Raw genomic sequence first — 27,780 nt, 5'->3', positions numbered from 1 at the left:
CTACCCAAATACAGCCCAGCAAAAGCAAGCCTGAGTGGGGCAACAACCCTCCATGAGCCCCAACCTTGCTCCTGGCAGGACTGACAAGCACTTTGAAGGGGAGAGAACAGCAATACTGCTCACATTTTAACACTGACTTCCAGGATGAAGAACATTGTGCAGCACTGGCTCAGAAGAAGGGGCACAGACATCTGCAAGGACTCCACAGCTCCAGCTGAGCTGTTCAATACTTGCAGTACAGCTTTATGTTACCCCTCCAGGCCAAGGAGCCAGGCTGTGGTCACAGAGTACAGCTGAGATTTGTTTGTGGTACTTGGAAAGTGCAGGAAAACCCATCAATAGCTTTGATACCTCATCCAGTTCTTCACATCCCTCATGGAATTTGGCGTGGAGGTTTAATCCATGCTGGATACTGAAGGTGGTCCAAGCACTCCATGCTGAGGCCCATTTGTTTCCCTGGTATTCAAGGCTTGTCCTGCTCAGTCACTGTGCCCCTTGGCACGTTTCATATGTTGGAGTGGAAGAAGAAGAGTGTAGAGTAAGGATAACCAAAACTAAACAACTAAACATTTCCTGTGCTGTTGAAGCAACTGCTTCCAGCAGCTTTTATTTGTTCTTCACATCAGCAGACCAGTGGTGTAAGTTTTTTTCTGGAGTGTGTTCCTCTCATCAAGGGGAAAGATCAGTTTGGGAGTTTATCCTTGTATCATACTGGAAACAAAGCCCTCCACATGCATCTTGTGCTGCTTCCTCAAGTGTCCCCTCCACCCAAAATTTAGTATCACTCAAGAAAGGAGTGATCAGCCAGTCCTACCTCCCCATGGAAGAAGGCTACAAGCTGCCAAGTGAGCCTTGTTACAGCAACAGCCCCACTGAACAGACACAGCAGCTCCTCAGAGGGCACAGGATTCACAGGAAGCACCAAAGCTGAAAAATTTTATACTTTTTATTGCAGGTTCAGTGTTAGTGTTTTGGAGAGCACAGCTGCATTAGAAGCAGATATTGTTCCACCTTCCCTTCCCCACAAGACTCTGCCACAAACTCAGCCCCACGCAACTCCAAAAATCACGCCTGGTTTTGCAGTGCAGACAAGTGTTCCAGAGAGGACCAAGACCCTCATGTGATTCATCACTGAAGAGCAATAATGATCCAAAGCTCACAAAATGAAAAGGCCAACACATTAACAGGCATTCCCTGCTCTGCTGGGCCACACACATGAGCCTGTTCCCAGCTCCCTGACCCAGGGATGGGAGCAGCCCAGGCAATGGGCTGCCCTAAGCTGTCCTTTCGGGATGTTCCGCTAACTTAGTTTGGATGAAAGTCCCTGCTCTGCTGTGCAGGAGAGGAGAGGCCACTGAGCTGGCACGGAGCTGCTGTTGGCTCAGCTCTGCCAGCAGCACAGCCTGAACATTCCCTTCCATGCTCTGGGGTGAGACACAGGCAGAAACAACCCCAAAGGCTGCTCTTGCTGCCCACACAGCAATGAGCAGTCCCTGTTCCCTTCTCACAAGCTGACAGCTACTTCTGTTTAGCTTTTCTTTCTGCCCCTACAGGGCAAGAGAAAACACACTAAAAAAAAAAAAAATCATTAAAGGAACTTAAAAATTCAACACCACCTCATTTTTCCATCTCTCTCAATCGAGGTGTAATTCCCCTCACTGCCAGTGGCCCCTTCTATTGTAAAGTGCTGGTCAGGTTGATTTTTTTCTATTAGATCTCATGGCTCAAGACCCTGAAAACGTCAACACTCCTACAAAAATAAACAGCTGTGTTATGCCTATGTTTTATGGTATTGCCTTTCCATGCAGATTTCCTTCTCTTGTGGAACCCAGGAGAGGGGCAGGCTCGGGTTTAGTCATCGACAGTGATGTTGCGGAAGAGATAGGCCATGGACTCGCCGTTGTGGATTCGCCGGATGGCTTCCGACAGGATCAAACTGATATCCACAGTCTTTATCTTGGGGCACTGCAGCTTCTGCACCTCGTGAGGAACAGTGTTGGTCACTACCACCTAGGGAGGGCCAAAAAGGAAAGGAAGTTGTGCTGCTGGAATGTTCATCCACCCTGGACTGACTCCAGCAGGGGTGTGTACTGCTGTTTCACAGTTCAGGGGGAGAACTCACTGCATATTAGGAAAAAAGATTAAAATAAACGATCTCCCCTCTGTGACAGTCTGTTGAGGGGACCAGCATAACTAGCACTCTCCAGCAGGCTACAGGTCAACTCAGATCAGAGGATCTATTACTAAGGTTTGAAATCCTATCCTCTTCATCTACCAGCAGCCCCTGATCAGCTGGGGGAGAGGGGCTGCACAGTCAGATGGCACCACACAGCCCCAGCTGCAGGGAGGGAAGTCTCCAGGCAGGGACAACTAATATTTTTTTTAGGGAGAAAATACACTAGGGAAGCAGATCTGATGTGAGCAAGTATTAATCACAATCACTTTTTTTTTTTTTTTTTTTTTTTTTTGTTCCAGTGAAGAACCAACTAACTGAAAGCACCTGATTAAATGAGTAATTCCAGACAGAGCTAGGTGCCTTGGGAAGGACATCAATTTGCGAGTTTTGGTGCCAGCCCCCACTCTGCAGTGTGGAGAGCAGACTCACCTCATCAATGGAGGATTCCTCTATAAGACGAGGGGCATCTGCTGACAGGAGCCCATGAGTAGCCATCACAAAAATCTTGTAGGCTCCACGCTCTTTCAGGATCTCTGCAGCAGCTACAAAGCTTTCCACATCATCAATGATGTCATCCTGAGCAGAAACAGAAATAACATCAAAGCCAGAAGTTTACAGAGCCTGCAGGGCAGGAGTGGATCTGCAGGCTACTGCAGCTTTGGCCATGCACACAGATGAAAAATAGAATCCCTGTCTACTTCAGCTGCTGATGAGGACAGCCACGTGCATGACTAATCTGTGAATGCTATTTCCCCGGTTTAATGACCCTTTTGCTAGTGTGGAGAACAAATGCTGTGCCTTGGAAACAAATCAGTCTCTGCACATGCACTTGCAGTTTATCATCAGCAAGGCCTATTTTTCCATGGGGCAGGAGCTGCATGTTGATTACTTACACTGCAGTATGGCATAGCAAGTAAGAGAGGCTTGGCAAGCTTTTTGTTTGGGGTTTTTTAACACTTCAGGAGCTTTCTGTGTGTCCTGGAGTTATTAATTACTTGCAGACATCTGACACTTAGAATCAAGGCAGCAAGAACATTTTAGGGCTTAAAGAACCGAAGTGCGAATGGTTTTCAACAGAAAGTTGAAATAACCAAAGTCACCAGCACTGCTGGAGAAAAGTGTGTCTAAAAACCACATTCCCACTCCTATACCAGCCATCCCTCTGACCCTCAGGGAGAGAGCAGCTGAAGCAAAGATGCTGTGAGGAAGCCACCCCCCACCTGTTCCCCTCACACTCATACCACAATGATGGCAATCCTTCCTCCAACGTCTCCAACCACAGTTATGGGCGGTTTCTCCTTGGCCATCATCACTAAAGAAGAAGGGAAAAAAAGAATCCAGGTGACTCAGGTTTGAGTCAAACCCCAACAGTTCCACCAGACAAGAGGCTGAACCATTAAACATCTTGCACTGATGCAGACACAGGTGTGCTTTACATGATCCTGACACCCACCTAAGTGAGAAACTTTCATTTAATCATCGTTTTTCTCCTCAAATGAACAGCACTGCTGCATAAAGAGGAAATTCTGTTTCTGTGGGGATTTTGTACTGACCTCAGAAACAGAAAGCAATTCCAACTCTCTAACAGACCCCTGTGCAAGGAGTTACAAAGCAGCACCTGGTTTATGGGCAATATCAGTGACCCTCTCTGTGCTCCAGCACAGGACTTGAAAAAGGGTCCATTCCACGACTGGGAACAGCAAATGGGCTTTTCCAAGCAGCACCTCTCAAAGGGCAGATGCTTTACAAGGTGCAACTTTTCACCTCTTGGACTCAGTAAATCATCTGTAGGACCAGAGACTTGCACTGCAGCTCATTTGCTTTCGCACATCACCAAACACAGAGGGATCTTTGAGAGGGTGTAAGAACCTTAATACCACCTGCTCAGGCAAAGAAAGCTTAAGGAAGTTTGCAGAAGCAAATTTGCTGATTATTTTTTAAGTGGATTAATGGAAAGAGTAGGACAAAATCCAGTTGAAACTCGGTTTAACAAGCTCAGTGCAACCAGCAACTGGATCAAAGGATACACTGACAAGCTGTGCTACCTGGCATACAGTGAAGAAATGTACTGGGAAATAAGGTTCCACCCCTCCTGACACTACTTTTGCACTGACAGGGCTCATGCAAAACCATATCCTGCCAAAATTCCAGCAGCATCATAAAAATACCAGAAATCTGAACTAAGATGCACTGAGAGTGTCCAGATGTAACACAGCCCTGACACTTACAGCAAACAGCAACCAACCTCCAGTACAGGCCAGGGACTTGCTGTCCATCTGCCAAAGCTCTCACTTGCCATGGGGTGCTGGTACAAAAACCTCCAGCACGGAAAGGACACTGTGGTGGGCAAACATGTGTCAACAGGTGACAATTTGGGCTGATCTAACCACTGAAGCCAAGAGGCACCTCCAGATTTTGTAAAACTTACCTGGCCCACCTCCACACCCCACACCCCTATTTTATACTCTTCACAGTGAGTGCAAAGTGTCCTAACCAAGGATCTTGGTGCCCCTCCTTTTGTAAGCTCAGGTCTTGCCAGGATTCTGGCCACAGAGGCTTCTCAAGTGCCTCAAAGAGCTCAGACAAAGCAGGATTTTTCTCTTTTAGGATAATCCACTTCACTGTAATACCTGAGCAGCAGAACACAAGCAATTGCCCACCAAAAAGCCTGTCTAAATATTGATCTCTGCTCTCCTCACCAAAAAAGTCTTGCATCAAACTCCCCATCCTGCACAGCAGGATGATCCAGTACTATTCCCATATCTCAGCAGTGCCTGGGAATGCTTAAGAGTGCAAGCACAGCTGGGTGAATGACTCACACTGAGGGATATGATGAAAGCAATTGTAAGCACCACAATTTCCAAGATTCTTGTGTAGAGCTGTTCTTCACATCCATGATCTACTCCAGGCTGGTTTTCCATAAACCTACCAAAACTGTATAAAAGGTATCCAGTAATTCTGTTTTGCCCAAAGTCCCATCACTCATTGCCAGGTTTTTGCAGTTAAAAGTCACAGCTACCTTGGACTGAAGAGTTAATCAACAGCTCTTCATGGCACAGATTCCTCAGCCTCCCTTGCATGGTTATTTCTGAGTCTCCTATCAAAAGCAAAGTCACATCTAAATCCTGAAGGAAAAATATTCTTATGAGAAGGAAGATTATTTGTAATAAATGAAGATTAAGCACCACGAGAAATAAGCAGATCATAAATTTCAGTTACAGGCACTACTGACCTGCTCAGATTAGTTATGAGTTCACTATCAAGTCTGGACAGTAATAAAGCTCCTGGTGGGAGCTGTGAAGTATCAAAAGGATTCCACCTGGCTGCCATCCCAGCCTCTGTGTGTATCCACTGATGAGTGCCATCTCTGTTTACAACAGCCAGGTCAGGGGAAACTTTTCTACACAAATGGTGAACAGGCCTGGGGAGTTGAAATTCAGCACTATTTTACTCACAGAGATATGGAGTTTCAGCAAGTCAGCATCCTTCTACTCCATGAAGGAAGCAGACACATTGCTTGCTGTGCTTAAAGGCTAACATGGCAACCAGCAACATTAGCAGTGCTTTGCATCTCTCTCTGTTTTTTAAAAGCTGTATTTCGATTTTGGTTTATTTTTAAAGAATGGTAGGCAACGTGTCGACCTACCCGGATCTTAAAGAGATGTTCTCCCTTTTCCTTGTTCAATTTTCTCTGCAAAAAAAAGAAAAAAAAAATTGCAAGCCAAAGATCTACCCACAACCACATCAAATCTCAACTGCTCCAAGGTGATGAGAGTCTACACAAGGGTTAGTGCGGGCAGCTTCTTCTTCAAAATCTTTGAACATATCAAGATGTGCAAGTCAGAACTGCTATGAGGAGGTGCCTTGAAAAATGATTCAAATAATAAAAGAATATTTTCCTCCCAGACACAAACCCTCTGTGTTTGTAGACAGAAGAGGGTAACAGAAATAAGCCATGGTGGTACTTTGCATGGTGTAACCCCTTGGATCATGTACAAGTTTGGTTTAAAGAGTTGCTGACTTTTTCTGGAGAGAAAGAAAAGATGCTTGTGGTATCTGTAGCTTCTGAGAACAAAAAAATAAAAGAGAAAAAACTAGACCAACCACCATTTTTTTATAAAACAAGAATACCAAAGAACTCTTTCATTCAGATGTGCATAATATACACCAAAGTACCACATGTTAAAGGCAGGATCACTGGCACTAAGAAAGAACATTTCCAGGTGTGTAAACATGTTGCTTTAATTAAGTGGTCAAAAATGAGTTAAGAAATACTAAAATAAATCCTGTTTGGAGCTGACAGTGCAAATTAAAGTGACAATCACCAAGAAATATAATGCTGCATTTATCACAGAGCCTGGGAGCAAAAGGCTGCTCAAGAATGAATTGTTTAGTGTAGAGATAACCTTGGAAGGACAGAAAACACCCCTGTGCCCAGCCTAAACACAGGCAAGATGGGGGTAGGGAAGTAGGAACAGACCCACGGTCACTCCAGTTTCTCCCCCAAACTCCCTTTGTGGCAGTTTGCTGGGCTCTGGGATTCAAGCAGACCATTAGCTCTCTGTACAAAGTACTGAATTCCAAAGCCACTGAAATGATTTAACAGATGGTGCTTCACTCTTTTTCTCCAGGAAACAGGCAAAGAGTCCCCATGCATTTGTTAAGGCACAGCCCCAAGCCAGCTGCAAGCTCTGAGACACAAAAGCACACAATCAAAGGGAATAACCTTGGAGTGATTCCTGTCTCCAAGGCTCTGATTTCAGGGGCTGCAGTGCTGTGGGCTCTTGCTGCCACTCCAGCGCAGCATTTTAACTGCAATTAGAAGCACCTCTGGCATTTTTCTGTTGTGGCTCCCTGCGAATCAGAATATCACATCAGGCCACACTCACAGGACAATAAATAAACCATTACACTGCCTAGCACTCATTAATTAGAGGCACATGATCCCTGCTACAACAGGGGGAGGAGGTGCATGCCAGGACACAGGAGCCCAGCCAATTCACCAGGAAGCCCACGGAGAATGGCACAGAGCACAAGCCACGGCTCTGGGGCTGCTCCCCAACACAGGTTTCACTCTCTCCTGGCTCTAACACAGCTGTCTGGAGCTTCAGTTGCCAAGTCTGGGATGCTCCACACTGATCTGGTTGTAGCCCAGAGTGGGATGCTCCATAAGAAGTCTCAGCCACTCCTCAGGAACAGCCCCAGCTTCCTACCTGCCAGGCCCAGGTTTGCTTGCTGAGCCAGGCAGACTCACAGATCGCTTCTGTTTTGGCAATTGGAGGGTTTGGGGACAGTTTTGGTGTAAGGAATATCCAGTTCTGAGCAGCAGCACATGTCTGACCTTTCACAATCAACCACACAGCTGAACCCTGCTACACTCTGCCCTCAGAGCTTTCACCACCAGGAAGGGAGAGCTGAATGAGGGTGTGGAATTAAGTGACATTTGAGGTTGGAAGATGCTTTTCAAATGACTGAATTGGACAAGAAATGAGGCACAGCACAGACACTCAGTGTTGCCATCTCAGCTGCACTTTCACCTCTGTCTGGCAAGAGACTGTGACACAACCAGAATGTACAGACTGCTTTTAGATAGGGATAACCTCAATTCTGCACCTCCAGAACCCAGCTCACTCAAAATCAGGTATATCTCAGGTTAGAAAACTGCAGAGAAAGGCAGCTTCTACTGAGAGTTTTGGACAAATCTGCCCCACAATCCACCCCATGGCAGGGAGCTGCCAAGCCACAGCTCAACTGTTTTACACTGTGCCTTAGGCATGCAGGGATGGAAGGTCCTTGGTCAAGTGCTGAGTTTGTGCAGCAGGAGATAAAATAAGAAAGTGGTGATACACATCAAATTAGTCAGTGTTTGGATAGCTGAGGACTGAAAACAATTTTCCATTGGATTCATAACTAAACTGGATAAGGGCATATTTCTGTATGAACAACCATTTATAGGGTTCTCCAGCAGCACAACCTTCCACAATTGAGCTTCTTTGAAGTGACATGGCTGGAAATAAAAACACAATCACATCAATTCCTCTGTAGCAGACAAATGTCAGCTACTGATATTCTGGGGGACAGCATCCTCCAGAATAGGAGGGGGAGGAGAAAGTGAAGAATAACCATGCAAATTCCTGCTTCCTTGGACAGACATGGGAAAAAACCCTTGTCAGAAGAACAATAACGACCCAAACTTCATCGCCAAACCCCACCTGCCCCCCAAAGCCCAAGAGAAGTTTCACCAGCAACAAAAGCACTGTTTAACTGGTTGTACTGCAGTGAGACACAACTGGGGTGATGTAAAATGCCTGCAGTCTTACTTGCCTCCCCTCCACAAGCTGCCCACAAACTGGTTGGATGTTCTTCCTAAATTTCCAAAGATTAGATGATTATCAGTAGCCCAAACCACTGCTGGTGTTGCCACACACAGCAGCACACAGCCTTTCCCATGGGCACTTCTCAGCCACCTTCCTGCTCCCAATTTCTGTCCTGCCACCACCTGCCTAGAAAGCTAAAATCCTCCCAAAAAGGAGCTGGATTTTGATTGCACTGTTTTTCTTTGATTGCTGCAGGAATACAAGCAATCCTGAGGATGGCAATTCCCAGAATACAAGTTTCCTCCTTTTCTTGTCCTCTCTGCTCCCAAATCAATGGCAAGAGCCCCAGAAGCAGGTCAACAATGCTCTTGGAGAACCTATTCACCCCAGCCACATAAACCTCAAAACCTTGTCAAAGCAGACATTGGAATATGATCATCTGGGTGCTGAGGTGAAGAAAATTTCCAGCAGTAACTATGGCTGCAGAGAAGGGAGACAAAGACCAGCTCTCCCCTACACTAATGGAGCCAACAGCCTGTCTCAGTGGTTGTTATCCCATTACTTGCACTTTTATATCTCCCTTGTTCCATCAGCTCAAGGAATTCTGTTGCTGAACACTGTAAAAGCATCACCTTTATCAGAGTGTCAGTCTAACACTATGGAGCAGGCACAGCCAAGGAGACAATACTGATGCTCTGCATGGCCAGAAGGAGTTAAATACAAACTTTTCCCTGTGACTTGTCACACAACTCACGGATATCAACCCAAAAATTCCACTGGTCTAACTATCTTTAGTTTGGTTACAACCACACAGATTAACCTGAAGAAATTTCCCAAACTTTTCTCTTTTTTTCCCCCTCAAGCAGAGAAACTTGATCTTACATGGCAGCTCCAGGCCAGGATGCACAGTTGCATTTTTGAGCATGGGAGGGGAGTGACGCCCGTCATCCATGTCCTGCTCCGTGCACTGAGCCTCTCCATGGATCACTGCCAGCCCCAGGCGCAGCCTCTCAGCGTAAGACTGAGCCCTGCAAGACAAAAACAGCCTCTCAGGAGCTGCTGGGATCACTGATGCAGCTCCACAGCCCACTGCAGCAAGGCTCTCCCACACCAACAGCAAGCAAAGACTGCACCTCTGTGGCTGTTTCTCTGCAAGAAACCTCACTGGAAGTGACTCTTCATTCCTCATCAATATCCCAAAGCCCACTCTACCCCTTGGCTCCACCACAGGCTTTCCTGTGCTCCTCCACACTGGAAATGCTTTCTGAGATGGTCAGGCACTGCTGAAACTCCAGCAGCAAGTCTGACCCCAGGAGAACCATTTCAGTGAGACTGTCAGTTTATGCCCATAGGGGTGGGAATACAAAGTTCAGCTCTATCTGCACCACATCCATCCCATTTCCAGCCACAAAAGAATTATGACCAGATTGTCAATCCATCTGTCACCCTCCCATACTTTCCCTGGTCTATCTTCCACCAGCTCAGGTATTTTCCAAGTAACTTTTAACCAGATAGCAAAGCATCCATTTACCTTTTAGCAGCACCAGGAGATTTGGCTACAATAACTGCGTTTCTGTAATCTGGAATCTGGATGTGATAAAAAGTTAATTAATTAAAAAAAGACATTCTTGCTAGGGAATAACTGGTTTGATACATGGCTGAATAATTTCACCCATCCTCCTCCCCAGAACCAAATTTTCATTCTGTGACAAGAAACTAGAGAGGCAACTGCACTTGCTTCCAACACCAGTATTTGTGTATTCTGCAAAGGTGGGAATGTTCTCTAAGTTTAAGCCTCCCCATATGGGGAAGCCTTGCTCTCACCGTGTGGGAATAAATCATCATCTTTTGCACATGGAGAGTAAAACCTCCATGCCCTGCTCCCAGCCCTGCTGTGCTCAGCACTCCTACACTCAGCCCAAGACAAAGTCTATCAATAATTCAGAGCAGTCAGAAATCCAGCACAAAGGGAGAAGGGGAGCAGTTTAACGGGATTTCAGAGGTGATTAGAGGCAGGAGCTCAAGTAGCATCTCTCAATCCACAGAGAGCAAGCTCCTCTCCTGCTTGTGCTGCAGTTCAGTTCCTATCCAATCAGAGAAATGTCACATCTTTCCATGAAACATGCAGTAGGTACCCCTTAAGAAAGAATTCATTAACAGAAGGATTCACCTAGACTGACACCACCACCTCTGCTTAAGGAGAGGCCCAATGCTGCCATCACATTAAAATGAGTTCAGACAAGTTGATATACACAGAACTAGAGTAACCTCACTTCTTCCTGTATATACTGAAGCAAGAAAGGGGATGCTCTCAGGTTGTCTACTGGAAAGCTGAAGAAGCCTTGGATTTCCTTTTGGTGAAGGTCCATAGTGATAATATGTGTTAAACCTAAGGGGGAAAAAAAAGACAATTCATTGAAAATATTCCATGTGGATTTCCTTCAACACCTCCATTTTCCAGACGGTTTTAGCTATTACTCAGACTATTATGCCATGTCATAAAATCATCGTAAACAGATTAACACAGAAGGTTCCACAGACATAATGAGAAACAGGCATGTGATACCACAGCACTGGGCTGACACTGTATTCCACTATAACATTTCTAGGTCACTTCCCCAGGTGCAAGTTACAAAGAAAGCTGAAGAAAATTAATTCCCCCAATGTGGCTCAAGATCTCAGCAACACATCCCCACATCAAACAGGAGCATGGAAGGACAGATGACCTGTGGGACACCCAGCAGCACCAAGCCTGCAGGGCTGCTGCTCCCTGGGATACTCACCTGCCTTGGCAAGCATTGAAGCCAGCAGCTTGCAGACTATGGAGCCCCTCTTCCTCATTTTGCTCTGTTTGCTGTAGGGGAAGTAGGGGATGACTCCAATGATGTTCCTGGCACAGGAAGTCTTCAGTGCATAGGCCATGATCAGCAGCTCCATGACAGCAGTATTCACATCTCTAGGAGATTTGAACACAATTCCAAATATTAGCAGGTGTTTTTCCAGTACAACTCCTTTTCCATTTATACCCAGACCACCCCTCACCAAAATTCCAAGGAAATCATGCTACATCTGAGGCTAATGTATGCCAGAGACAGATTGCAGCACACAGCTCCTTCTACCACGCCACAACAAATTACAATCAACTCTTACATGTACAGGACACACCAGCACTCAAGAGCTGTGGACTGGAATTTGATTTTATATTCTAACATAAGGTGTATGATGATTTCCCTCCACAATCCAACAAAAAAGCTTTGTATAGAATTCACTTCGGAACAAATGTCACTCGATACAGTATAATTTGAAATAAAATACTGTTTTAAAGAAGCAGTATACATGCAGCCAACATAACTTCATCCACAGTGAATTTCTTAGGGTATTTTCCTCTTTAACAGTGTTATTTCTCCTGCTTTAAGAACTACTGTAATTGGAGCAGTACAAGCCCCAGAAATAGCACTTTGGTGAACATCAGCATCTCCACACTCTCAGGTTATCTAGAGATGGAAGGAACAACAGCACAGGAAATGCTACAGGACTGTTTCTTGAAAGAAAAAACAACCAAACGAAAAAGTAACATAGGCAGAGGAATCATAGAATATACTGAGTTTGAAGAGCCCCATCAGGATTGTGAGCACAATTCCTAATCCTGCACAGGACACCCCAACAATCCCACCCTGCTCCTGAGAGTGTTGCCCAAATGCTTCTGGAGCTCAGACAGGTTTGGTGCTGTGACCACTTCCCTGGGAAGCCTGTTCCAGTGCTCAACATCTCTCTGGGTGAAAAACCTTTTCCCAATATCAATCTAAACCTCCCCTGACTCAGCTTCATGCTGTTTCCTCCAGTCCTGTCACTGGTCATGAGACTGAAACATCCCCCACAGTATTTGCTCTCCCACAATGACTGGAGCGTATTAACCTGCATTTTAATTAATTTTGAGATGGGGAAAGAAGCTAAGCCCTCAGTTCCCTTTTAGTTCTTAAGAACAACACCAAGAGACACTGTCTGCATCACCACAGACTGACTCAAGAACTTCTGGGAAGTGAAGAGCACGTGCTTCAGATGGCAGGACAGGCACTCCTGCAGCACAGACCCCCTTGCCTGGGGGTTTCCAGCCCTGCCCAAGGTGAATCTTTCCACACAGCAGCAGAGGAGTAAACAGAGCAGCATGAAGCTCTGCAGAGCCTTCTGGACATTACCCAGACATTGCTCAGGCCCTGTTTTCCTCCTGAGACAGCCACTAGAGACAGCTTTTCCAAATGCCCAGAGACACGACCCATGACAAACCTCTGACCATTTCTATTTCCCCTCTGCTCTCCCCTCCTTTGGAAATTAACCTCCACTTGTGCCTCTTCTTTTGTGAGGCTCTGGGTCTCTGCTGTCCTGCTGGCCCCGGCAGCCTGTGCACACAATGCCATTTACACACAAGAAAGCTTTGTTGGCTCTGGAGCACCCAGCCAAGAATTACATAAAACACAGCCCCCTGCCACACAGGACAACAAAGAACTGTTTCTTCCCTTTGGTGATTTAGCTGTGCCAGTGGGGCTGTGAGAGAAGAAAAGGATGCTACTATCAGTGTCATATAAAAACAAAGTGGTCCAACTGAAGCCCATTTAAAGTTCATCTGAGAAACAGTATTTTTTATCATTATTTTTCAACTTACTCTTTGCAAATACATACATATTCACATGCAAAGCAGGTAGAGAACAAGACTGGGACTTCAAAAGGCACCAGCAGTCCTGGTGCTGCTGCAGGACACCCTAGTAGCCATACTGATGGAGAAGTTATTCAAGGAGGGTACTTCTCCCTGTATTCAAGCAGGATCCCAAGCTGGACTCTGGGAAGCTCCTGCAGACCAGCAGGCACAGGCACTAGGCAGAGGTGGATATGTCTGTCCCTCCAGCAGGGCCCAGGGTGGGTGGGCTGAGATGGCTTCATGCTGAGCCATCACTGACCTGCTCCTCTGCAAGGGGCACTGACCCCAACCAAGGGCACCAGCTGGGGAAAATGACATTGGTGAGGAAGCCCAGCCCCAACATCTCCAAAACAGGTCCCCAAGAGAGCATCCCAGGCTCCTTGCTGCCCTCCCCATCCCCAGCTCTGAGGCCATGCTCAGTTAGTTATGCCAAGACCTCACACAGGGGCTGGCAGCTCATTCCAGGACACCCAGAGACAGCTCAGCTATCCTCCACACCCTGCTTACCACACCAGAGCCTCCCTTGCTGCTCCTTATTTCTGCCTGGGCCATCTCTGGGCACCCCTGCTCTGGAGGCTGAGCAAACACCTAATGTGACACTCTCCACGGACTTGGCAACAATCAGCACCAACACTCAGCACTAAAAGGCTCCTTTTTCCTTTAGGGTATCACAAAATCACCAACTCCTTCATTTTTTCTATTCCTAAACAAGAGCTATTTGATTTTCCCTCACACAAATGGATGGTAACTGTCCTTGTCACCTTTTTTTTTTGTTGTGTTACAGCTTTTACAACAGAGAGTCTGTATCAAATATTCAGGTCTTTCTGTTCTCTCTGAGCATTTAAGATGCAGACTGTGAATTCACACTGCAGCATAACAAGATTGTTTCCCTCTCTACTAACAAGTCCTAATATTTTCTTTTCAAACCACTACTGAGTGTAGAAATCCTATTCTTAGATTATTCCACATAGTTGTTGTTTTGACTCTCCTGAAAAGCTCCCTGAAACCCACTGCAAAATGGAGATGTCCTTGAACCTGTCCTCTCCAGCAATGCAGCAAGGCACAGCTGCAGCTTAGGAATGAAAGATGACTTGGCTGCAAAACACTGGCTCCTCACCTGGAGGGCCTTGAACATTCTGTCTAAAAAAGATCAATTTCTTGGCCCAAATCACTGAATTCAGTTAATGGAAAAACAAGGGGATCAACAGGTTAAAACCAAAGGTGAGTTTTTCCCCTCCCAAAACTGTTCCTGTCCCTAATGCTCTGAGTTAGCTCTCTGAACACTTGATCTGTTTCATGTTTACACAGCTCTCAGTTACAAGTTATTTCAGAGAACTCCTTCAAAGGGACAACAGAATGGCACCATTCACCCGAAACATAATCCTACAGCAGGGGATTTTCATCTTGAAGAGATTTAGTTGCTCCCTGAGGGAGGAAACTCTTGGGGCATCTCTCTGGAGAGAGATGAGCCCTAGGAACATGTTTCTGCCTGCAAGAGGAATTCCAGAAGCAAGTAAGCTGGTCTGGTAGTCCTACTGATTTCTTTACAACAGCCCAAGCATTTCACAGAGGAAATGAACTTGAATTCCCAGTGGGCTCTACTTCCTTGGCAAGCAAGGAAAATTCCTGTATCCAGGCAATTCTGCTCCCTGCTACTTTTGAGCTGCAATTGAGCTCTGCTAATTAATTACTTTTTGTGATCTCCAAAATCTGAGCAGAGCTTGAAAAAAGCTATTAGAGCAGGAATATGCTTGTTTTGTTGATATCAATACCTCATCTCTGAAAACAGCACCTCTCATACTCACAGGAGGTCAGTTTGCAGTTATCCTTTATTTGCAGGCTCCCTTCTCATCACCCTAGTGCTGTCCTGAGCCAGCAGGGAGCAAGGTTCCTGGGGTTACAGATGGTTTTCTAGTTCCCTGCTTACCTGTAGCACTTCTCTTACTCCAAGCCTAGAACAGCCCAAAATAAAAACCCAAAAAGGCCCACCATCATGATGAAGTGTAAAAGTACAGGAGGGAGGCTATGGGCTTCACCTGAGCTCAGTTTCACATCACTACAGCAAAAGGGGAAGAGTAATCCAGCCTGCAATGAAAGCAGCAGCTGCTGTTTGATGCTGGCTCTGTTGCTTGGTGGCTGGAGGCAGAGGAAATCACCCAGCCTGGGATGGAAACACCAGTCAGAAATCACCCAACAGCTGAGCCTGAAAGGCCACCAACACACAGGGCAGGGATGTCTCAGTGGAAAGCATCAGTCACTCCTGTTCTTGCCTCCAGTGACACACTCCAGCTATTTGATGGGAAGCATCTCAGTGCTGCAATCAATCCCCTGGGAATGTTAACAGCTTAACACTGTGTGAGGCCTTAATCTAAGTCAGAGCAATGACAACACTGCATGAGTTCCACTGGTTGTTGTGCTAGTTTACAGGAGCAAACCACTGAACCACTGCTGATCGAGGTATTCAAAAACACATCCCAGGTGCAAAACTGAGCCACAAGCACCTCACCTGGGGATTGTCTGTATGATGAAGATATCCTGTCCACGGACGGACTCTTTTATTTCAACTCTTGTTTCTGAAAAGGATGGAAAAGAGTCAGTTTTGTTTCCAAACATCAGGCTGACAGCAACAACACACCATGTCGTAGCAGCAACCTTGCCCCCTGGTCAGGGCAGATGAGGACTCTCTCCTCTGCCCTTTGTGCACATACAAACACAGATGAGCCAAGTGGATTTTCCAAAGGCTGGACCCGGGTAGGGCTGGCATGACATACCAGTGAGTTAGCTGTATTTACAAAGCAAAAGCAGGCTGAATGGCTGCTTATTTTTTCATAGAATTTAGAATTTTAGAACTTAGACATTAGAATTTTAGAAATTAGAATTTTAGAATTTAGAAGACAATTTACCTAACTCTCACTGAGAAATCCTTTTCATGCTTCCATGGCGTGCTGAGAGCTGTCAACAGCACATTCATTAGTGAGCAATTAACCACCCAAGGCAGAATAACCTTCAGTACTTCCAAGAGGGTAACTCAGCACTTTTTGCACTTAGCTCTTTCACAACTTACCATGGGATCAGCTCCATGCTGGCTGGAGAGCTTAAGGCAACACCAGCAGCACTGAGTTCAGAGTAAGAACTTCCCAATTTCACTGTCAAGGTCTCAAGACATTTCAACACTGACACAGGCTGGAAGTCTGGTCTCTGCTGAGCACCACTCCTACATCCCTGACTCAAATGCAGCAGCTGAGCCTCAAGCAGCTCTGCAAAGCCAAACCAATGTCTCCAGGTTTTCCAAGGTGCCTGCCCTAGCCTTTCCCACACAGTTATCAGCTAGAGGGCAGGGGCAAGGACAAGGAGAGAAACAGCTCCTCAGCTATGGAATTCCAAGTCTAATTGCCTTGCCCTGGCAGTAACCCTACAGGACTCTGCTGAGAGCAGACTGATTTGCTGTGCAGCGATGAAAAATGACTTCAGACCTTGGAGCAAGCAACCTGATTTAAAACCAACCCCACAGGGCAGCGAGCTCTCCTGGGCAGGAATGCACCAGCCAGCCCAACCATAACCACAGCAGCTCTCCCATTGTGAGGCCCATTCCGGCTGCAACAGCAGCAGCACTAGCACAAATCCTCCTCCCCTGCCTCTAGCCTGTAGCAGCTAGCACTAGTAGTAGTAGGTTCTACTCTCTCTTGCAAACAAGGTAACAGAGAGCTCTTGAAACTCTTGGCCACAGAATTCTGCTGGCCAATATCCTTGTGTTTTAGCTCAGCATCTGAAAATGGACGCTTGCAGAGTGTTAACCTCCTTAAAAACAAAAGCAACCTCCAAGACCCATTTTCCTCAGCACAGCCATGAATTAGCACTTTTAAAAGCAAGGGCAGACCCTTTCAGGGAAGGGCTGAAAGAAAGGGATAATTTAAAAGCTCACAAGGCAGACACTGAAAAAGCAGGGCATTACTTTTAAATCTGGAGATGTTTTGCTCGGCATAGGAGTATAAAAGATTTGGCTGCAGCTAAAACCTGAGGCAGGACTCTAGAGGAGAGTTTGCAGACAGGCAAACAAACAAGATAACCAGGGAAAACAAGGAACATGTTTAATTGCTTTGTCCAAAGTCAGCCATGGAGGTTTAGCACTGCCAGGAGCAGCAGTAACATCACAGCTGAATCACTGCACTTCTTACACAGGTCTGGCCAATGGAGTTACCCAGCATTTCTAAGATTGCCTCAAAACAGTTGCAAAGAGCGGAGATTTCTCTTTACCTCAAAACAGTTGCAAAGAGCAGAGATTTCTCTTACCTCCATTGGTTTCCTGGTATACCACAGATTTTCCCAGCTCAGCACCGAGTCTCCTGGAAAGAGAAAAAGGACGTTAGAAACGGAGGAACCCAGCAGTTTGTGCTGCCAAGCAGGACTGGACCACGTTACACACCACCAAAACACAGCACTGCCCAAAAGGGAGCTGAGTGAGCCAGCCAGGCTGCAGAACTACATCCTCCCCTTCTCTGGGGTTATCCTTCCTTCTGATATCCCTGAGAGGGCCCTGGGGCACACCACTCTGCACATATCCAAAGCCTGTATGACTGACCACAGGCTGTGACTCCTGATGGCAAAGGGCACCTTGCCAGCCTCTGCAATGCCCCCTTGGGCAGGTCTGATGTGCAACTAGAGTTGAATGATTTACTCAAGACTCAATTAATGGCACCTGAGTCACTTTTTTTGACTCCCACCTCTCTTCTTTTTTCTCCTTGAATCTTCCTTCTGAAATAACTCAAATGATTCATGAAATTTTAACTTCAAGTTTTTTATTTATTCAAATTACTCCTTCCTTTTCTCATATATTAAATCTACAACACTCATTGCAACAAAGATTAGTCATCCTCCTTCTCTTTTTAAATTTCTTTCTTAAAAAACAAAGACTCTGAAGAGCATTTTAAAATGCTCCAAAATGCAGACTTTTCCCTCAGGTGACACTCCAATATTTAACTGTACTGACAAGCAATCCATTAGTAAGCACTTAAAAGGCTTTTGTGCTTTAACCCAGAGCCTCAGAGACCCTGCAGCAATGGAGATGCTTTGGCCAAGTGAGATGGAGTGGGACAATTCCCTCCTCTCCCAGGATCTGCTCTGTGGCCATGGCCATACAACGAATTAGGAAACAGTTTATGCCTGAAAAATACCTTTGTTCACCACACTGATTATGGCAGCAGTTTCCTGCCTGCACCTATACTGTATTTACCTGGGTATATGCCAAAATTCTGCAGATCAAGACTAACTCTAAATACAAGAGTCCATATCTTCTGCTGGGTTTTTTCCTGGTCTAGAGCCTTCAGCAGTTGGTCTCACTCCATCTCTTTACCCACTAACTTGGCCTTGCAATTCAATTGTCACAAAGATCTGTGCTTTCAGGAGTGAAAGAGCAACACTGCCTGACCCTGGCATGCTTCTGTCCCATCAGCAACTGCTGGGCTCAGCTGTGAGCCAAAGCTGGAGGTCCCAGCTAGAAGCTGGCCTGGAGAGTGTGCCTGGGACAGCTGAGATAGCAGACACTCGGATGCCATGGGGTATGTCTGCTTAGCTGGCTCCAAAGCACGTCTCTGGCACAAACCGAGTGTCTGGCAGCACGTTTTGCAATGGCTGGGCTGGTGACTAAACTGCCACCTCGAGAGCTGGACGTGCCAGACTGTCACCAGCCCTGCTCAGGTACCAACTGCAGCATCCCCCTGCAGCCTGGGCCAGACAAGGCTCACAGATCTCTGCCTGGGCTCCTCTCAGCTCAGCTGGGTTAAAACTTGCAGCTGCAATACAACTCAGCACCTTTGGTATCATCAAAAAGAGCTGGCAGCTGGTCAAGTATAAGCAAGCCTGGGCACCTCAGGGATAGACTGATACCAGAGGTGAGTTTTACAGGTGGGATCCTGCTGTCCTGATGAGGATTTGCAACCACCAGGCTTAGTCCTAATCACTGCTAACTTACCCGAGTCCAAACAAGCTCAGAAACACACTCACACACCCCAGAGCAGTTTGTGCTGGGAAATGTTTAATGACTCACACTTGCTCCTGCACAACTGCAAGGCAAGTCTTGCAGACTCCCCTTGGAGGCACGTGTGCCCTGACTTCACTGCACACAGCACAAACCCACCTCAGTACTGGGGGAAAGAAATCCATTGGAGAGACTGTGCAAGTGCTCTTAGTCAGTCCTGAATCGCATGGCAAGAAGGAAAGCTTCAAAACCAGTCCAGCCAGACTCATCTCGGCAGAACATCCCTTGGAAGGTGGCACTTTCAGTGCTAAGTGGTAGCAAATAAAACCATATTTGTGGTGCTCAAGGGGAAATGTTCTCAGGTTGCACTAGGGGAGATTTAGATTGGATATTAGGAAACACTTCTTCCATGAAAGAGTAGTCAAGCCTTGGAACACAATGCCCAGGGAAGTGGTGGAGCCACCATCCCAGGAGGGATTTGAAAGATGTAGATACGGCCCTTGGAGATGTGGTTCAGGGGTAGCTTTGGCAGAGCTGGGTTAACAGCTGTGCTCTGTCTTAAAGGTCTCTTCCAATTTCATGTCTCCATGATGTAGCCAGCAGAAACCAGAGCCCAGTGCTCTCCTACTCACCACAGAGCAGCAACGCAGTCTGTGTGCTGCTGAAACAAGAAATCAGAAGAGCAAGTTTGCTCCCCCATGGAAGGAGGGACACTAAAACAGCTTGGCTTGGGGCACTAAAACAGCTCAGTTGTCAAACCTGGGTGCAGGGAGCAGAAGACACAAGACCCATGCCAACACAATCAGCAGCTCTAGTCAGACAAATCCCAGCTCTGCTCCAATTGTTGACTGCAAGTAAACAAGAGCAGTGGATATGAGATTAAACTGCCCATGACAGTCCCAGATCAGCCCTGCCTGCAGCGCTCCAGAGGAGCCACAGGCACAGCAGGATGCAGAGGCAGCTCCCCCAGAGCAGCTGATGTTTGTGCACCCCAGGGGCACACCTTGCACCAAATCCTTTCCTTGAGGCTTTGGTTAGACAAGGTATCAGCCGGGGAAGGAGTCTGATAAACCCTGACTGAGTCAAGAACAATAAAAAGGGGACTATTGGTACAACTCCTGCTGTGAAGCACCAAATTCCAGAGGACTTTTATCAAAAGGGATATTTGCATGGAAGTCAAGGGCAGGGCACAACCTTATCAACCACACAGCCTGGCAACAGCCAGACTTCAAAGATAAATTTCCCCTTCCTGTTACCTCTCCCTTGTTTTCTCTTCCATCCCAACTCTTTTCTCTCAAAATCCTCTTCATCCTGAAGTTCCCAACTGGTTGTTGCTTTAAGGGATAGAGGAAGTGAACTGACAGCAAGAACTGTTTTCATCCAGCTCCAGGACTCACAGCATAATCACATGAACCTGGGCTGCCACAGTTGCTGATCACTCATCTGCAGGCACAGGCAGACCTGACCTGGACAGAGAAGGGGCCACTGCAGGTAACCCAGACCACATACCCAGCAGAGATAAAGCTGCTTCTGGGAATAATAACATTTTAGGTCCTGCAGATAAATCACATCTCCAAACAAAGTGAGTAGCTATCCTCATACTAGCTCCATCCCTAAACCAACTCCTCTGGGGCATGACAGCATCTAAGAGGAAAAAAAACCCAACTCTTTATGGCTTTAAAAATCCTACTCAGAGCAACTGGCCAGTAGAAATTCCTATTGATCTGGAATCTCTCTGTAAACACTGCCCAGGAAGGATGATCTAACTTTCTCAAAACATGCCAAGAGGATATTAAGCTGTGAATACAAAAGTGTTTATAAAACCTGTCTCAAATTCACATCTAAATGCAAACAGTTCAGGAGTCACCTATAGTTTAATGAGGAAGTGACACACTGCAGTATTTTAGGAAACACTGTGAGGCTGCATCAGACTGTACTTTAAAATGCTCCACTGAAGACTGTCAAAAACCACTGTACCAGGCTCTTGAGACAAAGGGCAGCCAAAGACACCCCACATTCAGCTGAATCATGTTTCAAGGGGCAGATGTACTCGCAGTATTTTGTGCCATCAGAGCCTGTTTCAATGCTACTGAAGTGCCCCCAGCGAGGCAGAGTTTCCTTCTCCCCCTCTGTGACCAGAACCCAAGACATTTGTCAGGTTATCTCCATAGGGAGCTTCTGGCCAGCTCACAGCACAATCAGTTTGAAGAGAAATCTGCACACAAAGCTCTTAATTACAGTATTTTATTTTGGCAATATCCTCTTCATTATAAACACTTTCCCTGGTCTCAGCTCTGCAAACTCCCAGCTCTCCCCACATCTCCAGACTCCAGGAACTGGTGCAGACTCAGAAGGAGCTGAAGCAGAGGACAGAGGGTCTGTGCTGTGCCTGACTGTGGCCAAATCAAGCCACAGCCTGACTCTGAATTGCTTTTCAAACTGTAGTAAATCTTTAAATAAAGATCAGTCATGGTCCAGCCAACACAATGGCAGCTCTGCTGTGCACTTCCTAATTCCCCAGTATAAGAACAGCCAGGAAAGGAAAGGGAATGGCAGCTTCCTGATTACAATCTGTTTAGATAGCCTTCAAACTATCTGAGCTCTCCTTTGCCATTCTCCATCCACCCAGCACGACTGGATATCTGAAGAAAAGTCCCTATTCCTCATCTGCCACTGGAATCACTTGTTCCAGCCACACCAAAGCCATGCAGCCCAACTACTGGCAAATACCAGGCAGATCTTCCTCTACTCCTACCAGCCCACTCCTGGTGAAGGAACTTCCACTAAAGCTGTGCTGGCCAGCACAGAAAGCTCCACATGAGCCCAGCCTGCTCATCCACATTCTGTGCTCTGCCTAAAATGCACAGAGATGCTCTAGCTACCCTCTGCCACCATCTCATGTGTGGCAAGATGACTTAAAGAATACATTTCCTACCATAAATCCTCCTTCAGCTGAGGGAGGCTGCTGCAAGTCCTCTGAATGTACTGTCTCCCTCCAAAGCAGGGCTCACCTCCCACCCAGTCACAGAAAACACCATCCTGGGTTTAGCATTGTGACCCAGCACCCTGCAGCCAGAGGTCAAAACACAAACCCCCATGTTTTCCTATTTCCATGTTGTTTAGGCTCATGGCAATATGCTTTATCTTCAGATCACCAGCATTTTCCATGCTGCAAACTGAGTGAATCTCTGGAATACTCCCATCCACAGTTGGCAGTGAGACAGTATCACATCCCACATCACGGAGCTGCAGGAGCACTGGGGAGGCATTAGCAAGATTCAATCACCAGCCTCCTCCAAGCCAAACACATAAGCAGTGAGTAGAATCTCGTATTTGAACCTGCTGAGCCAAGCACTGCAGTCAGACAGAGATCTAAATGCATCTGTTGGATTAAAGATCAAAAAGACTTCCTAGTTCTCCCTCCCCCCAGCAGCACACAGGCCCATTAGGAACCAGAATTAGGACCCATTAGGTCACAGAAATTATCTTTCTCCCCTGAAAATGCAGTTTGTAGTCAGGTCCCAAGTGTCCCAATTACAGCAAGACTTTTCTTTCCATCATGGAAAGAATTTAAAATAATCATCACTCTCAATTTATAAGAGAAAAGTAAATATATATGTTTATGTTTCAGCGGTGGTGAATCTAAGGAACATCTTCACTATTTCAAGTTTCACAAGGTCCTCATAATCCAGCACCATCTCCTCTCCCTGGCAGTCACTACCATCAACTAAAGCTCTGGAAACCTAAAGTGAAAGTAAGACTGACCATTAATCACTGTCCCATAACTAGAGAATGCTCAAGGGGAATGATGCAGATCAGAACTGTGCCAGAACGTGATGCTCAGAGCCTGAAACGAAAGTAGCTCTGGAAGTTTAGCAGTAAACAAAGCGAGGAGAAAAATCAGGTGTCTGAAAGCTGCTCAGTGTCACATACTGCTCCTCTCCAGGCTTGAGATTTTAAAAAGGATAAGTCAGAACTACCCAAGTAGAGATCTTAAGCTCATACCTACAGGAAAAGAACAGAGCCCAGATGGACAGGTGTCTCAAGGGGCCCTCCTAATATTGCGTGTTGTTTTAAAGTTCTTTTACTATTTTTACTCAAGGTCATAAAAAAACTTTAAAAAGAACGCACAATATTAGAGGACAGACTCACCCTTGTAAGATTGCTCCAACACTATTTAAAGGTGCAACTGACCTCCCCAGCAAAGAACAGCCTGAGATGTGAGACGGGGGAAAGGCAGCAGCCACGCATCTTTTGCAACCTGAAAGAACAAGGGATGTGTTACAGATCAGCTGAAACAGCCCTCGAGCTCCAAAGGGAAGGCAGTGTAAAACTACTCCACTAGATGCTGAAAATACCTTTAATTTTGGGAGACTTTTTACTGTGGGCAAATCTGTACTGCAAACAGTTTCAGATTTTGCACCCACAACAAAGATAAATGTCCTTAAGCCTCAGTTAAGCAGCAGCTGTTTGTCACAGGGCTGTGCTCGTGCTACCACCAGAGCATCCAGAGCCAAGGGAAAAACCCCACATTGCTCCTATTAGAAATTTACTTGGTGATAGATGAAGGAGGGAGCCAGGAGGTCATTCTGGATCCGTATGCTGCGTCTTTCCCCCTCAGAGCATCCCTGGGATAACATCAGCACATCATCCCAGCCAGCGCCGTGGCCTGGGGAAGCCTCTTCACGTCTCTTCTCATTTCATCTTTAAAAAGAAGGGAGTTATTTTTAAGACAAAGAGCAAGGAAGAAGGATTGCCCGTTTGCTCCTCCCGTCCTGAGAACTGGGAGCTCGTCCCCAGGGGAATTCTGCTGTGCTGTGTTGATGCAACAGAACATGCCCTCTAAAACTCTGTCCCATCTGCTGCAGCAAAACTCACTTTTATAGAGAGATACATTAGTTTCAGAGTTCAGGGAAAGAAAAGTGGAACAGAACCGACCAAATATAGCAAGACCACATGAGCCAAAAAAAAAAAAAGCTTTCCACTCCCAAACACAAGGATTTTCCTCTTAACCTCACACTTAAGGAAGTTCATCACTATTATCCAACACACCTCCCAGCCAAACAGCCAAGTCAGCTCTGTGGAGATAATCTGTGCTAAGTATTGAACACTGTTTATTAAGCAAGCAGGACGAACAGCAAAGTGTTTTCGTAGTTTAAGGTGGCAGCACACCTGTACTTAAGTCCCACTTCCAATTTAAGCACAGCCTTGGAGATGGGAATGGGAGAGCAGATGCCTAGAAAGGATAACTGGGATGCTGTTAGCTGCAGCAGGCAAACAAGCACTGAGACCCCTCGATTTTGGGATCAGCTGCCCATGAACTGCAGCTGAGAAACAGCATAAAGAAAATCCAGATCCTAAGTTGACAGCCCAATACATAGATGCCCTTCTCAGAATAGTCCCATCGGCTGGGACTGCCCCAATTTGAACCAAACTCATTCAACCCCAAAGTTCAAGTGCTGGGGGAAACTCCGAGCTCTGTGCACCAAGAGCCCGGTTTTGGAGGCAGCTGTGACACCCCTTCACTCAGCAGGACCCAGCGCACCCATCCTGAGCAAGACAAGGTCAAACTCTGCCTAAACTGAGACTTTTACCCTGAACCAAACAGCACAGGCCTGCCAGCTCTCCCAAATCCACTCTGGTCAGTGCAAGGTGCTGTGCCAATGTGCACATGGACACTCCCCTTGCCCCAGGTACCGAAGCTGTTGGCAAAACAAGGTCAGGAGTCGGAGAAAGTTTTGAGCATCTCCCAAACCTGCTAAAAACGCATTTCTGAGGTTTGTCCAGTCAAGTTTCTCCTCCTCCCTCCCCAAAAGCAACAGCTTTTGCTGCAGCCCAGCCTTTCCAGCAGTGAAATGGACGTCGAAGAAGGGAGAAAGCGGGGGTTCCATTTCCATCGCTGGCTCAGGTGAAGATTCCCAGTGCAAAATCTCCACAAAGGTGTTGGCAGGAGACAACTTCCCCCCTTGGGAAGGCGGGGGGATGCCAGAAGCTTCTCCTGCCTGCACCAGGGAGTGATGGGGGAGAAAGAAACTTGAAAGAGAAGGCAACTTACTCCGTGATCTTCTTCGCCAGCTCGGTGGAGGCTGCGGTGGAGTTGGCCGAGAAGACCCGGTAGCCACTTCTGGCCGCGTTCATCGCCAAAGAGTCATGCAACCCCCGTGGAGCTCGAAAGTGAGAAAAAACAGATTTATAAGGCAACAACAGCTTCCGTGGCATCCTTTTCTTTCCTCTCCGCCGCGATCACCGCCCCTTAAGGGGTGGGGAGGAGGAGGGGGAAGAAGAGGGTGGGGACCCTTCCGCTACCTATGGAGTTGCTGGTCCATTCCTGCGGCAAAGTATGAACGGGAGGGTGGAAATTGTGATTGTTAAGATAACATGGAGCAGCGGCTGCCTTAGGGAGTAGAGGGGAAGACAGGCAACGGGTAACCGCACCCCACGCCCACCCAGTGGCCCCTCATGCAACAGGGGAGGGATGACCCCAAAGTGAGGGCGGAGAGGGGCTCCCGTGGCTGGAGAAGGAAGGCTGGGGGGGGTTCTTTGTGATGCAGCAGGGCTGGACCGAGGTCTCCGCGGCGGGATAGGAGGTCCCTGTGAAGGGGGAGGTGTTTGGAGGGGACGGTCCCATCCCGCTCCCCTCACCCAGCCGAGCACGCTGCGCCACCCGGCCAGAGCGCCGCTCCCTCCGCCGCCATCTTCTCGGCGGGAGGAGCCCGCCCCCGCCGCCATCTTAGGTGAGGGCACCACCGCCGCGCTCCCCCGTCACGGCGTCCCCGAACCGCCTGCCCGAACCGCGCCGGTACCTCGGGAGCACGGCGGTAGAAACGTCCTTCCTCGGGGGATAAATACACTTCCCTCTGCCCGAGTGCGAGCCGCCCTCCGCTTCTGCCCGGCGGTGAGAGGCGCGGGGTGTAGGCGGTGGCTGAAGTGCCCGTGCCGAAGATGGCGGCGGGGGAAACGGAAGCGCGGCGGCGGCGGCGCTGTGTGGCGGGGGCGGCGGGAGGATCCGCGCCCTTTTCCTGAGGGAATGCTCCGTGCCCGGCCGGAGCTGTCCGCTCTGGAATCCTCACGGGTTCTAAAGCACTAAGCACTCAATGGCTTAGTTAAACAGGAACGGTCAGCTCAGCCCATCTGGCTGACCCTTCCATGCACTGTGTGCTTATACATAACATCTATAACACCTATGAATTAAATCTGTTAACGCGTATATTATTACATAAATAATCTACACTTTTATAGGTAAAATACATAGCATATATAAAATATTAAGCATATAACAATATATACGTATAATATATAACATGTATGTATCACATATAATATTCCAGCCACAGGGAGTGGATCTCATCGGCATTGTCACTTCCCTGCCCTCTTCCCAGCTGCTGAGACTGAGATGCAACAGGTTTGTAGGTTCTACTACATGGCAGCCCCCAGCCCAGCAAACAAGGTGTGCACACCTTGGAGGGGCTGGGTGTGCCAAAACCCCCCGTTCTGTGCTCCTGAGATTCTCCCCCAGTGAATCAGCGGCTTCATCCTCACGGGGAGAGGCCAAAGCTTCGCAGGGGTGGCCCTGTGAGTCCCACTGGGATCGCTGTTGAAGCTGCAGGGTTGGGATCAGCCCTGGCAAAGGTGGCAGGCAGAGATCATGGTGTTATCACTGCCACAACCAGCCTTTCTCCTGGAAAGGGGAGCGACTCTGATTTCTCTGCGGGCTGAAGGTCACGCTTGGTTTTACAGCCACGCAAAGAAGAAGAACGGAGCAATTCTGTTTACTTAGGGAGTCATTAATATCCCAGCTCCTGGCATGAACCGAGGCAGCAGGAACCTCCCCCACAGAGCAGCAGAGAGCAAGGCTGTGCAGTCCTTTATTATTCCATTATCAACCAGGCAGGATTAGGAGGGCGGGTCAGGGAACAGTGCCGGCTTTGAGCAGGTTTAGCTCCTTTCCAAAGGCTTATCCCGGCTCAGTCTCACTCTCTGGACTCACTTATTCTCTACGTAGAAGGGTTTGAGTAATGCTGGAGAGAGAATGGGCACAGGGTCATGGAGCTTTAATACCCAGCAGGCAAAACCTGGGAGGTTCCTTTAGCAGGAACTCATTTTGTGTATTGAATTTCAGAGACCAGGGAGGGCAGTTTCTCCGCTTCACCACTCCTGCGTTGCTCCCTAGGGAAAACTAAGCTTCGGTGCTGCTTTGGGGCAGTTCTGTTCTTGGAACAACCCGGTGCTGGGGCGGGACAGCCATTCCAGGCTGCTTCCTGCAGAGCTGGACGAGGTTTTGCTCTTTATTCTTACCCAAGTTTCTCCCTGGAGCCCGGGTGGGGTGGCCGGAGCGTACAGATCCCAGCCCGGCAAGGAAGGAGGAGCCGTGAGAACTGAGGCAGCAAATCCCTTTCTTCTTCCAGGCCAGAAATGGGGTCTGTGATGGGATGCTGTGTCCCCCACAAGTAATTCCACTCTGGGAATGCTGCCCGCCGGCAACAAGCATCGCAGCAGGGATCACCCACCCCTGGATCGGGATTGAGCCTCCCAGCCTAGCCCCAGCCAGGCAGTTCTCATTGCAGCCTCTGACTCACCTCCCAAAAATTCCTGCGCTCACATCATCGCAGGAAACCGCTAC

At 47.5% G+C, this 27,780-nt stretch overlaps 1 protein-coding gene and 1 long non-coding RNA gene across 7 annotated transcripts; one reads left to right on the top strand and one right to left on the bottom strand.

The window, feature by feature from the left end:
• Positions 1-928: 928 nt before the first annotated feature.
• PRPSAP1 (phosphoribosyl pyrophosphate synthetase associated protein 1) lies at positions 929-26,193 on the bottom strand. 6 transcript variants are annotated; one of them, XM_030287353.4, is made up of 11 exons: positions 25,964-26,193; positions 25,216-25,327; positions 17,477-17,529; positions 15,693-15,759; positions 11,277-11,449; positions 10,767-10,882; positions 10,025-10,080; positions 9,376-9,521; positions 3,418-3,488; positions 2,606-2,752; positions 929-2,010 (listed from the first exon to the last, which is right to left on the bottom strand). In XM_030287353.4, exons 2-11 carry the CDS (start codon positions 25,296-25,298, stop codon positions 1,852-1,854), a joined length of 1,071 nt encoding a protein of 356 aa, XP_030143213.1. In that variant the 5' UTR covers positions 25,299-25,327; positions 25,964-26,193; the 3' UTR covers positions 929-1,851. The 6 variants fall into 6 exon arrangements, with proteins under 6 accessions (XP_030143213.1, XP_030143215.1, XP_030143214.1 ...); XM_030287355.4 differs by lacking the exon at positions 25,964-26,193 and adding an exon at positions 25,803-25,912; XM_030287354.4 differs by lacking the exon at positions 25,964-26,193 and adding an exon at positions 25,467-25,770.
• LOC115497642 (uncharacterized) lies at positions 1,945-6,273 on the top strand. Its single transcript, XR_003963210.4, has 2 exons — positions 1,945-2,083; positions 2,476-6,273. It is a non-coding gene; the product is annotated as an uncharacterized lncRNA (long non-coding RNA).
• Positions 26,194-27,780: the final 1,587 nt, after the last annotated feature.

The sequence above is a fragment of the Taeniopygia guttata genome, chromosome 18 (genome assembly GCF_048771995.1).
Source record: "Taeniopygia guttata chromosome 18, bTaeGut7.mat, whole genome shotgun sequence".
Lineage (NCBI taxonomy): Eukaryota > Metazoa > Chordata > Aves > Passeriformes > Estrildidae > Taeniopygia > Taeniopygia guttata.
This window is presented reverse-complemented; position numbering and strand designations above follow the sequence as displayed.